Genomic DNA, 16,836 nt, shown 5'->3' with positions numbered 1-16,836 from the left:
AAATAAACTTAATTACTTAGTAATTACCTTTCGCTAACAAGAACCACTCCTGGCTTACTTTAAAACTAAAACCAGGTCGAGTTCTTGTATACTAAAAAAAAAGCTTTAAACTAGTTTACTGTTTAATCTATGATTTCTTGTCAGAATAGAATGGCTAAAGCAAGCAGTAACGGTCAAAGCATTGGAACATATAGCGGTAATTACGAGTGACCACCACGCGCGCTTTCATTCGTTGATAACGAGAATTGGCTCGTAGGCAGGCAGATACGAAAGATCGGGCGGTTACTTACTAAAACTACCGGTTCCAAACAGCTGATCGAGAATGCCAGGTGTGCCACGAAAGGCACTGTAAACAAAAACCATGGTAAATACACTATATACATCAATACATATGCAAAAATGCAGTGTTCATTTTCATTCATAAAAACCGGAGTCACCGATTGCTATCAGCCAATTCATCCTCTCGCTAGATCGTTCATTTCGATTTGATCGAGAGAGTTTCAGTTCAAATTTGAGCACAGCCATGCCAATAGATTTAACAAGTAGCTTAAAACACTGCAACCTTTATGGAGCAGCGAACATACGGTGTTTGGCGTTCGTGAAGAGCGTACGCGTTCATTGTGTTCGTAAGGTAAATTGTTGGGGCAACATAGGTACTTATTGTGATTTTGCGCTAGTGTACTTAATTGAAAACGGTATTGCACCTTGTATACTTGTCGTAGAAAAATGTGTGTTCGCAAAGAGGAAAACGAGCGAAGCAAAACATTTGTTTACAAAAGAAAAACTGTGAAAAATCAATGATAATACTTAGTGATGCATCAAGGAAAAATATATATATACCGTTATAATATGAATATTCGTTTTCCTTCACGTTTCGACAACATTTCAGCTATTTCGCTTAAAAAGCGTGTATTTTTAAGAGAAAAGTCGTGAGCACGAATTTGGGCACTGTCACTGCAGCACACGCGTCTAACTGTGAATATTCGGGCATATGTAGCGACCGCTGCAGCTGCAGTGAGATATATCACAGCGCAACGGCGACTTTCATCGGCATCAGTCAGCTATTATGGTATCATCACCGTCATTAGTGAGTGAGTGTTGTACTCACCGTTATTTCAACGCTTCGAAGTAAATGTTTTAGCAAAGTCGAGCTTTCTTCAGTGTTGAGTTTGAAAATTGAAAGTGCTGTGTGCTGTTACTAATGTGGCACGATCGCTACAAATATAACTAACTTGTGAAAAAACGAAGTAATCAGCTTTTAAAAGTAAAAGAAAAACGAAATAATATGAAAAATAGAAAATTGAAAGAAGTGATTGATCGGCAATTAAAGTGCGATTAGTGTTGATCTTTGATCGGCGTTCGTTGATCGTTGATCTTTGCTGCAACTAGATGTAAATCTGGTCGAATGATCAAATGAGTGACAAAACAAAAAACTGGTGTCGACGGAAATGTGTCTGCATGTATTTGTATAATAGTTTATAGTTTAACTTTTGTTCATGAAACATGTTGCAAGTGCAGTGCCTTTATGTAGTAAGACAAAATTATTGATTTCCGTGTGCAAGAAAATGTGAATAAATACAACGCAATAAAACGCGCATGCTAGCAAAATAAACAATTTAAAAAGAGGAAAAGAAAGAGCGATAAATAGTTCGCAAAACTTATAACGTTTTAAAACATTATTTCAATCTTATAATTAATCACTACAGTGGGTTGAAAACAATTTATCGCATTTTATTTATAACATATGGAAAAATTATATATATTTTTAATTCGCTTATTTATGTTGCTGCCTTTTGCATTGTTAGCTTTTCAATTAATAATTTTTTTTTATTCTTTTAATTTTTATTTTGCATTCCAGTTTGCACGCGATCGCATTGAATTCGATAAGTTTCTGCTCTAATAGTTTGAAAAGCCGCGAAAAGTGTCGGTTTTCATAATTTTTACACTCCAATATTTATTTATTTTTTTTTATCGAAGCTCGTTTTTCTAGTTTATTTTTGGTATTATTTTTGCAGTTTTTGCGCATATTTTCCTATGTATTTTTTGTGTGGCTTCTGTTTGACTGACTGCCTGAATTACGAAACGCGGCTACGATTTTACTAATTCCATTTGAAGTTTGGATGAAAAAATTATATAAAATTATATTAATAACTTCAAAATTACAACAAAATTATGCATGCAGTAGAAACACAAAAATAAGAAACCAAATTTGAAATTTAAGCTCCGCCGACAGCCATACAGCTAACTTTTCCTGCCCGTAATTATTAGCTTGGCGCACAGTAGCCGCTGCCGCACTTTTTTCTCTCGTTTTCTACAAGCTGTACCGTTAGTCAATGGTATAATAGTGCGTTGGCCGCAACACTGACCCCACACACGTCAAATCGCATATAGGAGTCAACACTCGCACACGCACGCACAAAACAAAACAAAACTCAATGAACAAAAAAAATTACAGCAACAACCAGTCGCCAGCCGCCAGCTGCCACAAAGCTGTGAATAACTCGCTCAAAAACAAAGAAAAAGTAGATGCTGGTATTGCAGCGTCACGACAATGTAAATTTTAGCGTAAACTTTTCCCGTTTACAAAAGTGAAATCTCTCCAGTTTTCACCTGTGATCGCTTGTGCTTTTGTTTTATTTAATTATTTATAAATATTTACTTATGTCTGTAACCTCTGTTGCTTTAGCTGATTATTGGTGTTGAGTGTTGACTTTAACATTATTTCCTATTAATTTTAGTTAAAACAAGCATACATTAAAATTTTTGTTCAACAAAAAATTAAAATAACCACAAAGATAAAATTAATAACAACACGAAGAAATTTTTTATAATATTTCATCTTTGGCGTGAGATTTACCTCTGCTCCTGGTTGTGACTATTGAATTTCATTCAAATACCTTCACGAGCAATTTCAAAATGGCATTTCAAAAACAACGCTTCGTCTTCGGCCTGTGTTTGCTTTTGCTGCACTCTACAGTTACCATTACATCCTCCAAAGCCAATACTAAGGAAGCTGTAAAGCAGGCTCAAGATGATAAGAATAAAGGTGAGTTTTGTGAAAGCTAATTGTTTACTGACTATAGGCGTAATTTGTGAAAACTTTAAAGTTAATATACGCCAATCGTAGCTATCAAGGAAATTATGCTCAAAATAGGGCTTTGATTAAAACTAAAATGAGTGAGCAGGGAAACTATAACTTATAAATTTATTTTCGAAAACTATCGAGGAAATCTCAGGATATATTCAAAGATGTTCAAAACATATGCTTCAATTGGAGTTATGATAGATAGCTTATTGTTATTTATGACATGAAGGTGGTACACTTTCATACTAATACGTAGTTTTTATTATGACAAATTCAATGACGCTAAACTGACAATAGTAGATTGTCGCTGTCTTCGAATTGCCAAGCGTTGGAGAGTAGCGAATCGAACAAACTATACCAGATTCTCAAACAAACGGCAAGCACTTGTGGTGCAACCCTGTTCTAACATGCCTTCTGACGCGTCCTCAAAAGTGTTATGATTTTTTCTTAGTGGAAAACTCCTTTTTTGTGCGTTAAAAAACGTTGCAGTAGCCCTATATTTTTGTTTTCTATAAATTATTATAATTTATTTTGAGTCTTAAGCTTTAAAAATACAAGAAAAACAAGAAAATTTGTATTTTCATTTTCATCAGAACTGTCAAGTATTCATATTAATTTATAACACAATGTGGACAATGTCGTTTAAGTCGTCTCGTTTTAGTGTTAAACACACTCCTATTTCCATATCCATTATTCATGAATATTTAAATTTTTTCCTCTTGAAATTTAAATATGGCTTGTTCGATACCTCAAAGTGAACAGAAACTGTTGAAAGCATAGTGAAAGGTATGTTATGACTGCAGCACTCGGTTGGGTATTGTACCAAACAATTTCTGCAGGAGATTGAATGATAAGGGAAAAAATTTCTTAGTGTTTCGAAATCAGCCTCCAAAATTGAAATATTTGAAAACATCTGTATTATTAGAAGTATTTAAGTTCCTAAAGATGTACAAATTTGGAAATTAAATACATTTTCTTTTTCAAATGTTGCATTTTTTGGTCAAGCGCATATGACAGATGCTACATGGTTTCAATTCGAGCCAATATTTATTTTTAAAATATAAAGTTTTTATTTCTAAGGTCCGATTTCGAAACCTTGTGGCATTTGTCATATAAGCTGAACGAATATACCTATTTTATATATCGTTGAAACAAGAGGAAAACGTTGATGATGTCCATATTTTTATTTTTTTCGGAATTAACATACTATAAATAATGTTGGTTTTTTTCAAAAAGAGCTATTTTCAAATTCGTAGAATAGCCAAAAAATTAAAAATGGTCAAGTAGTTAGAAGGAATATATTTTAATTTAAAAGTGTACGAAAGCACTCATATAGTAAACTTTTTGTAGTCGTATCTAGGTAGGAAAGGTATAGATGTTTTTCCACCGAAATTCTTACTATTGTACATTTAGTATGAATATTATTATTATAAGAACCCTTTCAGAATACTTATTTTGAGATGTTGATCACTAGTATAAATTCTTAGTCGTAAATAAATACCAACAAATTATCAAATTTTTTAAAATAAAATCAACAACTCGAACAACAAATGTGCGCCTTCATTAATCACCATCCTTTAGGAACCAATTTGCTCCACTTACTGACATTTGTGACTAATTAAGTAATTATAAATATAATAAATGTCAATTAAAGACCCATAAAGTATTAATATTTCGACCTAAATCAATTTCCTTTATAAAAGCTAACATAAATGCAAATCGGATTATGCAAAACACGTTTAATTAAAACGCATCACTTCATTAGCAATTTATAGTGATTAATTTAATGATTACTTACTACACAAGCTTCCTCCAATTCCTCCAAATATGTGGAGAAAGTGGGAAAGCGGAATGCAAAATTAAGGTAAAAAACTTGAAATCCAAAAAAAATGCTTTTGCGGACTTGAAAAATTACCTCCAATGTGGATTAGATAAGAAAGTCCTATTGGACAGAAAGAAAACAATTGCCTTTTTATTGCATGTAGATTTGTATGCACCTAGTTTCAAAGTTAATAGCTTTCTCACATTGCTGAGTGTTAATGTAAGATAAGAAGAAAAACCTTAATGATTTTAGGCTATGTAATTTAAGGAAAGTAACATATTAATAATATTTTTTAAAAATATTTTTAATCTTTTTATTTACTTACTTAACTTGTATTTTTGCACGTAAAATTCATTAGGTCTGAATTTAAGGTCTTGGGGAAATGGTTACTTGCTTTTAATGACTTTAAAGGGAAAACAAGTTTATCATCTTGCTGTCATTTCACATCTGTCTCCATATTATATTTTTATTTTTGTTACATTTCCTCTTCTCATTATAATAAACGCTTGCGGCGGATGCTTTGGCACGCACTGTCCATTTAAGAGTCAGCTGGCAGTCCATGCAAAGTGTGCCGCGAGCTGTCACGAAACACACAAACTTATTTAATGTATATACATATGTAAATATATATGAGATTTGTATGAAATACATTATAAATCTGCATTGATTGGGGGTTAGATGATGGAAGAGGAAAGTTCGAAACAATAAGGAAAGTAAAAAAAAAAAGTAATATTATTATGTCATTTTGGTTAAAATGAAAGAAGACGTGTTTTGATAAGAAATAAATCCTGATGGCAAAAAAAAACAGTGTCGCAAGTCAAGAGCATGATATGTGTCCCCAGTATATTCAACGGTTAAATAGTGATTTCTTGAATTATGTAGCAACGGTACTAGCACAAATGATGCTCCTGCTCAGGGAGGTCACAAGAGATACAGTCCCATTGGAATGCATAAATTCGTAATATTTTGTTGGGTTAACGTAAAATGATAAGTTGAGTGAAATGAGCGATAAATTGAAGAAATTACTTTATAAACTAGTGGTCTGTTAAACTTTCTCGTCAAATTTGTGCTCCGGTACCTATTTCCTTTTTCCCTGACTCAAATAATGGCTCGCTAAAAAACATTTCCCTGAAATGAAGAGGTCAAAATGAAAGTAAGCGCTTTTTTGGAAGGCCTCAAAACTTCACACTATCAAGCCGGTATCGAAGTGTTCGAGTAGCTTTACAATACTGCAGATAGAGATTACGTAGAAGAATAAAGCCATAGTTTTTTTCAAGGAAAAACGTTTGTTCATTGATAAGCCAAATAACACAGTTCAGTTGCAGTCGATTTTTCGAAGTTCGCCAAATCAAGTCGCCTCTTATATGTTATGTATAAAAACACGATTTCATATTATATAATATATTAGATACGAATTAGTTAGGAAAATATTAGGATACTAGTCGGAAGTGAGGGCGAACCAAGAAGCTGCAAGGAAGTAGCTTTACCAATATGCTACGTAGAAAGTTGATTATTGTCAAAAATTCATTTTATTTAAAACATAAAAAAAATATATACAAATCATTTATTTTTGAAGGAATATCGTAGTATTTGCAGCACCTAAGCCAGTATTTTGCCAAAAAGGCAAGTTCACCTATACTTTATTTGAGAGATGTAAGATATCATTTCAACAACGCAAAATAAATTTAAATGAAAGGTAATCAGTTATTATCTAAGTAAAAGGATGCTGGAACTAAAATCGAAACCAATCACCAAACCCCGAATTTCGTTTATTTGCAGCAAAAATATTTCTGTACTAAAATTCAGTTTATAAAATTTGTGATTCGAAGTAGGCTTTTTACTACACATAGAAGTATTTTCCTCTAATTACAAATTGTTAATTAATAATAAATATTATTAATTTTTAATTACTAATGATAATTAATTATTTAATTTTTAAAATTAATTATTAATAACAATAATCTTTCAATTATTTATTTGCATTACTAATTACTAAAAAGTTAAAAGATAAGTAGTCATAATTTCTACTCTTCGAATTCAAGAAATCCTAACATTTAATAGCTAATTATTTGTGGACTAAACACTAAATGTTTATTTAAATAATTGTAAAATCACTCTTCCAATAAATAATTTCATTGTTTTATTGCGCATTATTTACAATATACTATTGGCCACTAAATCCTAGGCGCAATGAATTGTAAAACAAACCTTTTATTGAGCCAATTGTTTGCTTATTTATATGTGAAGCGCTTCCTTATTGCCAAATAATTATTTTTTTATAAAATACAATAAATAGCGAGTGCCTTTGCAATTTCTTATTTGGTTTCACGAATAGCTAGCTACTAGTGAATGCTACTTACTGCAGAAAACTTCCACAAGCGCCGCCTGCTTCCAAAGCAAGGTGCTGCTTAATAATTTACGATCTTTGTCACCCATTCCCCACCATATTGTTGCCACCGCACAGCTTGTTCCCCTTTCAGCGAATTGGGCCGCCTTGTACCTTTTGGTTAATGTGTCAATATGTTAGGCGCTTCGCGAAGCAGTTGAGCCATTGTTTGCTTACGGTATTTCTAATCTCTATCTGCATACTTCTCCAGCAAAATGGAAAAGCTTAAATTTCGCTTTGAATTTACTGACTTACTGCACTTTCACTGTTTGTTATAATCAAATTGTGGCAAACAATAGCAAGACTTCTGCTTTTTCTCTAAAACAAAGTAAAATAGCACACTTGCAATTTATGTTGCAATCAATCCCACATATATACACATACGCGCAATACAAAATATTTTATAAAACAATGCAATTGCAAAGGGTACTTCACTCACACGCTTGAACTGACTCACATAAAAGGCATATACATTAAAAAACGCACAGGCAGATTCGCTGGCTATTCATAATAGAAGCCGAAACTTTTGCAATCTGCTTGACTGGGTTTTCTTTCAATTATTATTCCAACATTTTCCAGCACTTATTTCATACATTTACTTCGCATTATGCAATCTTTAGCGCTTGCCACGGCTGCTGGCTTAACACATATTAGTTAGCTATGTATGAGCATTGCAGTTGCTTGGATTGAAGGCACTAGATTTGAAATGAAAATTGAAATTCACTTAACAAACAAAAGACTTAAGCGCCGAACTTGCGCATAGAAAAGGGCAACATTAATTACGGGGCTAAAAGTTTTGACCCACATTGTGCGTCGCGGACAAAGCGTTTAAAAACACACAATCTGCAGGCAAAATATACCGTTAGAGAAGAAGTTTGACAATCAAGCAGTCCGCCTGCTAGACGACAGAACATCACAACCAAAGCCTCACTAAACGATAGCACTCGGCTATTAACCCGTCAAAGGCACTAGTGGTTGATACTGTGGAAACGGTATATCGAACATTAAATATTGCAGCATTACTCAATTTCCATAATGCGGTAATGCAAAAATATTTAGGTGATTAGAAGAGTTCATGAAGTTAATTTCTGGGATTACGCCGCACTCTTTGCGAATTTTTTCTCAAAGTCACTTCAAAAGTTTGCATATTTTGGAATTAGTTGTTGTACAAGTATAGTTTGTGTTATTTCACGGGTGGTAGCATTGGCAAATGTTGGTTTAAGTTAATTGAAATTACGAAAAATTGTAATTGCAGGTAATTAAAAAATATTCACTTAACCACAACACGATTATACTTGCGGTCACTGGTGGCGGAAGTGTGTTGTGTTAAAATGCGACAAAGATAAACTTTTGTTCATGTTTTTTGCAGAAACTTTTTTTTCATTTGTTTCAAAAAAGTGCGACATATTTTTAAAAAACAATTATATTCAAAAAATTTTGAAGAAATTTGAGAGCACCAAAAAGTTAAGGAAAAATAGATCTTAAACTTCTTCTTTACTTGGAGCCGCATAAAATTTTCCAACAGCATATATTACAAGGACTTTATTTCACAATTGAATGGCGCGATATTTAAAATATTTTAAAGAAATTCAAACATAAAATTGTTCACTTGAGTTGTAAAAGGTTAAGGAAGTTGAAGACGCGGGTGGAAGTGATTGCTTAATAGCACTCATACACTGCATATATACATGGATTTATTATGTGTTTGTATGTTCGGTTTTATAAATCACTTTAAAGTTCAGTGAGCACTCAATGCAGCAGCAATAAGAGTGACAAGAATAGCAGGCACTTGTAAGCGTTGGCTGCCGTCATCACAGCATACACAGTGGGATGCCGTGACTGCCAACTTGCTGCACCAGCAAATAAAACGAAATGTATGTGAATTCATGCATATATGTCATGTACATATGTAAGTGGTTAATAGGCAATATTAGCAGCGCAAAAAACACTGAAACATACATACATACACACATACTTTCTTATCAACTCTGACACAATATCCCCACATCAGCCGCAGTAGCCCAAATTGACAAATGATTGCGTTATTTTACGCCGCTCTGATGGCAGATAGCGTCTCATTGTTTTCATGCCTGCCAAATATGCGTCTGTATGTAAACATGCTGAGCCAGCTGTAGTTGGTTGCACATGCGTCAAGGCGCCCAGTAGCCGAACCGTGCAGCTTGCGTGACGAAGACAATACCAAAGTCTACACATACATTATGAGCCTATAATCATGCACCTACACAAATATACGGACACATGTACTTATATGATAGCGACGCGCGTGCGCATGTCCGTGCACATGAGCGTGATTATGAGTACTCATGCAAATGCCTATGAGCACACATGCACATCTATTAACCGACTTAGCGCATAACACACGATCGCTTGAATTGACTTCATTAGGGTCTCATTATGCACATAAATAATTGTGATTTGTAAATGATGTGAATTTTCTCAGTTTCATAATTGAATTTCGCAATACTTTTTTTTGCGCTTTCAAAACTTAAGCCAAAAACTTATGAGCTGTGATTTCTTTTTTGACAACTTTTGATTTTTTTTGTAAAGCTGTGTATTTGGCGATTGATGTGAATTTTCTTAATTAAGCCATTTTTATATTATACCGCGTATGTGCGGGTGTGGCAATATAAATTACAGCATGCTTTTGAAATGTTGCAGTTGCAAATGCATATATGTATGTATATCATATGTACATATAGTAAACTCGTGATCCCAAAATATACTACCATAATCCCATACTATAATTCCTTCAAAGTCTTCCATAAGTTTGAAAGATATCAGTTAAATATTTTCTACTATTCAGTGTCTACCTTTTAGCTTTGATACTAGATCTTATAAAGGAGTTGTCACTTTAGCTTCCTTAAATGGTAGGAAATTCCAGTTTTATTTTAGAGTTTTATTATTTTTGCCTGTATAAGGCATTTAATTTAACTTATCGATTTTTATGCGAAACTAGTTACTTGCTTAAATGATGATTACTAACTTAGCCTATAAACTAACCGATTGGAGATTCTAATTGCCAAAGTTTTTTAATATAATATATTGATCTATTTGCCCCTGAAGTACGATCATATTTTCAGATTATTCCTGAATTCTTGTCCAAAAGCAATACTGTAACGATGCCCCAACCTCAATATTCGCAAGACATGGCTTCGTGTGACTTTTTCCTGTTTCCAAAAATAAAGAGAACCTTAAATGCCGTCGCTTCATAAGATAGATGGAAATAGCTAAATGCTGTACCAAAAATCGAGTTTTAGAACTGTTTCCATGTTTCGAATGGGGACTATTTTAAAGGCGACAACATTAATCTAGACGCATGAATATATATTTTTTTTTTTCAAAAAACGAAATTTCCCGTTATTTTTATACTCTTGCAACATGTTGCTACTGCTAGTTGTGTTCACCTAGCGGTGCTTTGTATCACATAAAACTAATCGAGTTAGATAGAGGGTTATGTATATATAAATAATCAGGATAAAGAGACGAATTGGAGTCCGGGTGACTATCTGTCCACCCGTCCGTTTGCGCATTCTGTAACTTGAGTAAAAATTAAGATATCTTTATGAAACTTGGTACACATGTTTCTAGGTTTAATGTGCATTTATCCTAAACCGCTAAAGTTATAATAACAAAATTCACTGAGAACACATATTTTTAGTACTTCTATTGACAGTGTGAAGCTGGATGAAATCGGGTGACAACTCCGCCCACTCCCCATATAACGGTACTGTTAAAAACTACTTAAAGCGCAATAAATCAAGCATTATACACGCCAGAGACATTAAATTTTATCTCTGAGATGGTATGAGATGAATTTATAGGAAGCGCGTTTAAAATTAGACAGTAAGCCCATGGTCAAACCCCATATCTTAAGATCTGCTTAACCGATTTCAATCAAATTCGGTGCATAATATTATTTTTATATTTTTGTGTTATAGTGCGAAATCGGATTACAACCACGCCTATTTCCCATATAAAATAATTTTAAATTCCATCTGAATCTTTCACTTTCCATTATGCCTATTTAAGCAACAATGTTTGTATCGGCGTAAAACATTTTGCATGAGTAATGTGTTTAAAGTATTCCACCTTGCGACCAAAAATTGTCTAAATCAAACCAAAACTGTTCAAGCCCTTAGGTACTGAATATGTGGACCCCAATGCCTATAGTTGACCTTTACCGAAAATATCGGTCAATGTGTAAGATATATAATTGAAATTCATATAATAAAATAAATAAATTAAACTCTCGAAAATAGTATGTTTTTGTGTCAAAAATGGGTTGAATGGGATCAATACTTCCTTTAATACACAATTTTGCCAACACCTGTAGTAATTTCCCTTTCAAGTTGCGAGCGTATAAAACGTTCGTTACACCCGAACTTCCTTACTTGTTCGAAAACACGTCGTTTAGACACCAAAACAGCCAGTGGGCTGTTGACTCTTTCCATACTTTGAATTTGGTTGATTTACTTGGATGACTGCCGATTGTACTCAGCAGTGAAATATTTGAGCAATGTCTGATTTTCTGTAATATAGCACCCAGCGTTGGATGTTAATAACATTTATTTTCCACTCTCTTATTTGTTATCAGTAGCATTTTTACACATTTTTACTTTATCAAGTTTTGAAGATTGTGTCAAACTACAAAATATAATATATCGATCAAATGCTTTTGAACGGCTCTCAACAACGCAAAACGATATCTTCTGTGTGCTTCGATGAACTTAAGCTTGGCTAAACGGCTTTCATAGGTGTTTGAGACAAATGACGTTTCTCGCCAAAAATAAAATGAAGATCACAACAACGTCCCATTTAAGGGTTTTTAATGTCTGGTAACCAAAAATTGTTTGTATATGTCGTGGAAAATGAAATGCTCGCAGAATACAGTAAATTATTTATTTTTGAATTTATTCAATTTCTTGCTTATTTTATATTTCCATTAATCAGTAGTAACAACAAATAATGTTACTTTTTTTTGCAATTGCCACTGACATGTTATTACAAAATTATTCCTTCTTTATTGCACAACTGTCTCATCCGCCTTAGAAATATGCAATAATCGATGACTGAATGTCCACGAATGGCTATAAAACCGCTAAGCAAATGTTTTATTCATAGAAAAAGATTATTTTTGCAAATATGAGCATCATTGTTCATTCTCCTGATGATGCGATTTAGTCATGCATGGCGCACGAGTTAATGCATGCATGAATATCCAATAAAAATATTGCATATTTGAGCAAGTCTGCATGGATTCTTAATGCTGCTCGGTGCAACATCTCTTGCATACACTTACATTTACAGCCAAACTTTCTTGCATAATCACTAAACGAAGAGAAAACCAAGCAGGTATTGATAGCATTGCATAATCGTTGACATTTAACTGCTGATGGTAAGAAATTTATTGTATCTTCATCGTTTGTTATTGCATAACTATCTGGGCATCCGAGCACAAAGTTGGCCGCATCATTTGCAATGAGCTCGGTTATGTCTAGCATGTAGTTTTCGCTACGAGTTTATTGCTTTCGCTTCTAGCTTGCGACCGAGCGATGGTTATTTTTCAGTTTTTGTTTTTATAGCTTTTATTATCGTCAACTGCCTAAATATTGCCTGCGTTACTCTTACAACATTTCCGACATGAATCAAAACATATTAATCTCTTTTCCATTAATTAAATAAACGAATTCCTACTCATCCAAGAAACCGAAAGCTTCAAGCTTTTACGATTACATTACGATATACATTAACTTTCACAAATAAAAGCCGATAGCAAACATTAATTGGTTTTCAACACCATTGAACAGTTGGCCAATTTGAGGGTTATCATTCGGCAGAATAAATTATGTGACGCCCGGCAGTTGGCCAAGCATCACACGAACAGTACGATAACTGCACAAACTTTTACTTTCGTGGCTACAAATGGATGTTATGTTTTATGATAATTAAATGCCTGCCATTGATTGAACTTTAATTGATTTAAATAATATTAATTACAACTAGCTGTAAAACGATAGCTGGATAGTTAATGTCTGTCTGAAATAAAAAGTACTAGTGACTTGTAAATTAATCGGAACTATTATTTACTCAAAAGTAATTTAAAAACATTGTATATAGTTTATTTAAAATACCATTATTAACTCAACTGCTTCATGGAGACTTAAAGACTAAAGATATATAGACAGGCGCCTAATTGAGTCAATTTGTGAATAGTTCAATTTTGAATATAACTGCAAGGCAAGGTATTTTTTACTCCAGGGTCATGTTAATAGCATCCTATTTGGAGTCGAACGTTGTGAAAATAATTTTTCCTTTATGTTAGATAAAAAAAATTAGTTACACAAAATTTGTATGAACAGTTCCTTTGCGTTAAAGATATCTCGGATGTGGATGGGTTTCTTATATTAAAACAAGAAAATTTATGAACAGGAAATCAATATTTCTTTATCAACTAACATCGATTATTCATTACAAAGCCATGGTGCTCATGAGACTATTGTGTGCACATTTTCATTAGAACTTTTGAACTTAAATAGCTAAACAAATAGAACTGAGTAAATTTTCCATATGCTATTTGAGAGTATGGAAGAAACCACAATTTACTACAAGCTATATTTTTATCGATATATCCACATTTTCACGATATGTTGACATATATATTACATTTTAAATATAGGTACAAACACCTGCATATACTACATTATATGGTATGTTTAGTATGGTGCTAAGTGCGACCACTCAGTATTAATTTTTGTTGTACGCTCTTTGTGAATAAATCCGACAACTGTCAGTATACTTTGCTTTAATTCACATCAAGTGTCAAATATTGCATTTATTTTAACTAGAACAAGGAAATGTCTCAGAAGGTAACATGCGCTGCAACGCGTAGAATATGTCATTATGCTGCCAAATTATTTTTATTCTAAAATTAAATCAATTGACAAAATATCTGCGATTGTTGACGATCCAATTTTGTTGAGTAATGCATTAGCTTGAAAGTAAAAAAACTTAAATGTGATTTTGTTATTCCAAAAGCAAATCATGCTTATAAGAAAATGTGTGTTAAATGTGTGATTTGGATTTTCGTAAGTAATCTGCATTTTTTTGTGAAGTGCGGCAAAGCACTAAATTTATTGATTGCAACGAAATTATGTTGCGCAACAAAATTTCGTCACTACTTGTATCGCGGAATACAATTTGTCGACAAAACACTGCCATTTGTTTGACATTTTTTAACCAAAAAGGGGAAGGAGTGTTAAATTCGGGAGTAACCGAACATTAACCTTTGACATTGCTCAAGTATAACCGTGGAATATCCGGAATATCGTTTCAACCAATTTTATCCATTTCAAGCACAAAGTTACATTATTATTAGATAAGACATATTGACCGATATATGCAGTATAAAAAGATTTGCCCTGAGCGACTTTCGTTAATATAGCTTGAGCGGTTTAGGAGCTTTGTGCATTAAACCTATTAAAGGGCGGGGCCACGCCCTCTTTTTAAAACTACAGATGCTCTCCTTAATGCGATTCGATAAACCAAATAACAGTTTTGTATCTTACTGTTGAGCTTAGTTATGGTAATTTATAAGTTTTCGATTAATGGCGTTTTGTGGGCGTGTCAATGGTCCAATTTCAATACCAACCCTCCTCGGGTACTAAGGAACGTGTGTACCAAGTTTCATTAAGGTATCTCAATTTTTACTCAAGTTTTCGCTTGGACGAACAGACGGATGGACAGACAGTCACTTGGGTTTTAACTCGTTTCGCAATTGCTACATTGCTCAAATGTGAAAAATAAAGAGTAACTGATTTCTCTGAATTTCGTTGATACGGACGGTAAGCACCGAAGACCGGCACGTTGGTCACTAATTCCAGCATGACTTTATAAAATTTGTATTCAAATAATTCGATAACAGTAATATTATAATACCTCTGAACATGAAATTTACTATTCAAATTAATTAAATATCACAATATTGTTGGAACATAGAAATAAAAAACACATTTACATTTGTACTAAAATATATATAATACTTTCATATGTTTATGTTAAATTGTAGGTCAAGTGCAAACCACAAACACATTTTTTTAAATTTATTCTTAAAAAACTATTGCAATTATATAGTTGTTATGTATTAGGATAGCGTTATTGTTGGCAAAAAAATTTGCTCTGCGCACAATTAGTCTCAATCCATTCGACATTCGAATTTAATTAAATTTCGTTTCGGTAATGCCTTTTTTCGAAAATAACATATCCACGTGCTTACCAACACATATAAAGACGCACTTTAATTTGTAAAAGTTTACAAAGCGGCGAATCATGATATCTGCCAAAAGCAGACACACATTCCAACACAAATACGATAATACTTTTCTCAGCAATTGCTTAACATACTCGCGCCGAAATTTGTAAATCGAAAATTCGCAAAATGAGTTGGGTGAAAGGGGGCGTAGTGCAACTCATTTATCATATTCGAATATTGCCCACGTGTGTCTGCCCTTTTACAATGAATAACGATTTTGTAAAATGTGGTTTGCTCTGCATGATTATATTTTTTGAATGTGCATACAACTCACAACGGGAATGACACAATCAAATTAAACACCAATACTCTGAATGACTACATTGCCGAAACCACCAATATTTGTATAAATATATATAAATATATATGTATATGTATATATAAATATAATGGTTTGAAATGATTCCATATTTTTGGTTCAAATGTTCGAAGCGTTACCGTGAATTTATTAATATTGACTTTTCGCCAATTCAAATTCGTGATGTTTGACCTTGACAGACTTAGTGCAAACGCTTCTTCCAATATTTTGCTCTAGTTTTTGCAATTTATTTCAATATCACTACAAAGTGCGTGATGTGAGTTCATCAAATTTGAGCGAATGGTTAAAAAATAACAATTTTTATACTGTTGCAACATGCTGCACGTTTTGTTCACCTAACGATTGTTTGTAGCACCTAAAACTAATTAAGATAGATATGCAGTTATATGGTATATTATATATATAAATGATCAGGGTAACGAGGAGAGTTCTGAAATCTGAGTGACTGTTTGTTGGTCTGTCTGTCCGTCTGTCCGTGCAAGTGATAACTTGAGTAATAATTGAGATATCTTAATCAAGCTTGGTACATGTATTCCTTGACACCCAAGGAGGTTATAATTGCAGATGTGGGTAATCGGACCATTTTTTTTAATGGGCCCGTCCTAAATGGTTAAAAGCACATATCTGCCAAACCACTCAAGCTATCTCAACCAAACTTTCTGCGAAGTAGTCTTTTGAGGATTTCTTAATACATTGTAAAAATAGAGAAAATCAGATTATAACCACGCCCACTCCCCATATAACAGTTTTATGGAAAATTACAAAATGTTCGATAACTCACTGAATAAAAGAGCCACAAGCATTAAATTTCATAGCCATGATGGCCGGAAAGGCCTTTATGGGAGGTAAAAATTGGACGATGGGAGTGGCACAGCTCACTTTTAAGTAAAATCCT

The 16,836-nt window shown here is 33.4% G+C and overlaps 1 protein-coding gene across 5 annotated transcripts in view; it reads left to right on the top strand.

The window, feature by feature from the left end:
* The first annotated feature begins 570 nt into the window (after window positions 1–570).
* LOC106625479 (uncharacterized) overlaps window positions 571–16,836 on the top strand; it is a 65,498-nt gene continuing 49,232 nt past the window's right edge. The window contains exons 1-2 of one of the 5 annotated variants that reach the window (XM_070109759.1): window positions 571–631; window positions 2,739–3,046. In XM_070109759.1, coding sequence (XP_069965860.1) covers window positions 2,917–3,046 — 130 coding nt within the window. In that variant the 5' untranslated portion in view covers window positions 571–631; window positions 2,739–2,916. Of the gene's footprint in view, window positions 654–680; window positions 696–2,686; window positions 3,047–16,836 lie in introns of those variants that run through there. The other 4 variants (XM_036371797.2, XM_036371799.2, XM_036371798.2 and 1 more) reach the window with 4 other exon arrangements.

Source organism: Bactrocera oleae, chromosome 5 (assembly GCF_042242935.1).
Source record: "Bactrocera oleae isolate idBacOlea1 chromosome 5, idBacOlea1, whole genome shotgun sequence".
Lineage (NCBI taxonomy): Eukaryota > Metazoa > Arthropoda > Insecta > Diptera > Tephritidae > Bactrocera > Bactrocera oleae.
The sequence above is the reverse complement of the archived record's forward strand: the minus strand, read 5'-3'. Positions and strand labels throughout refer to the sequence as shown.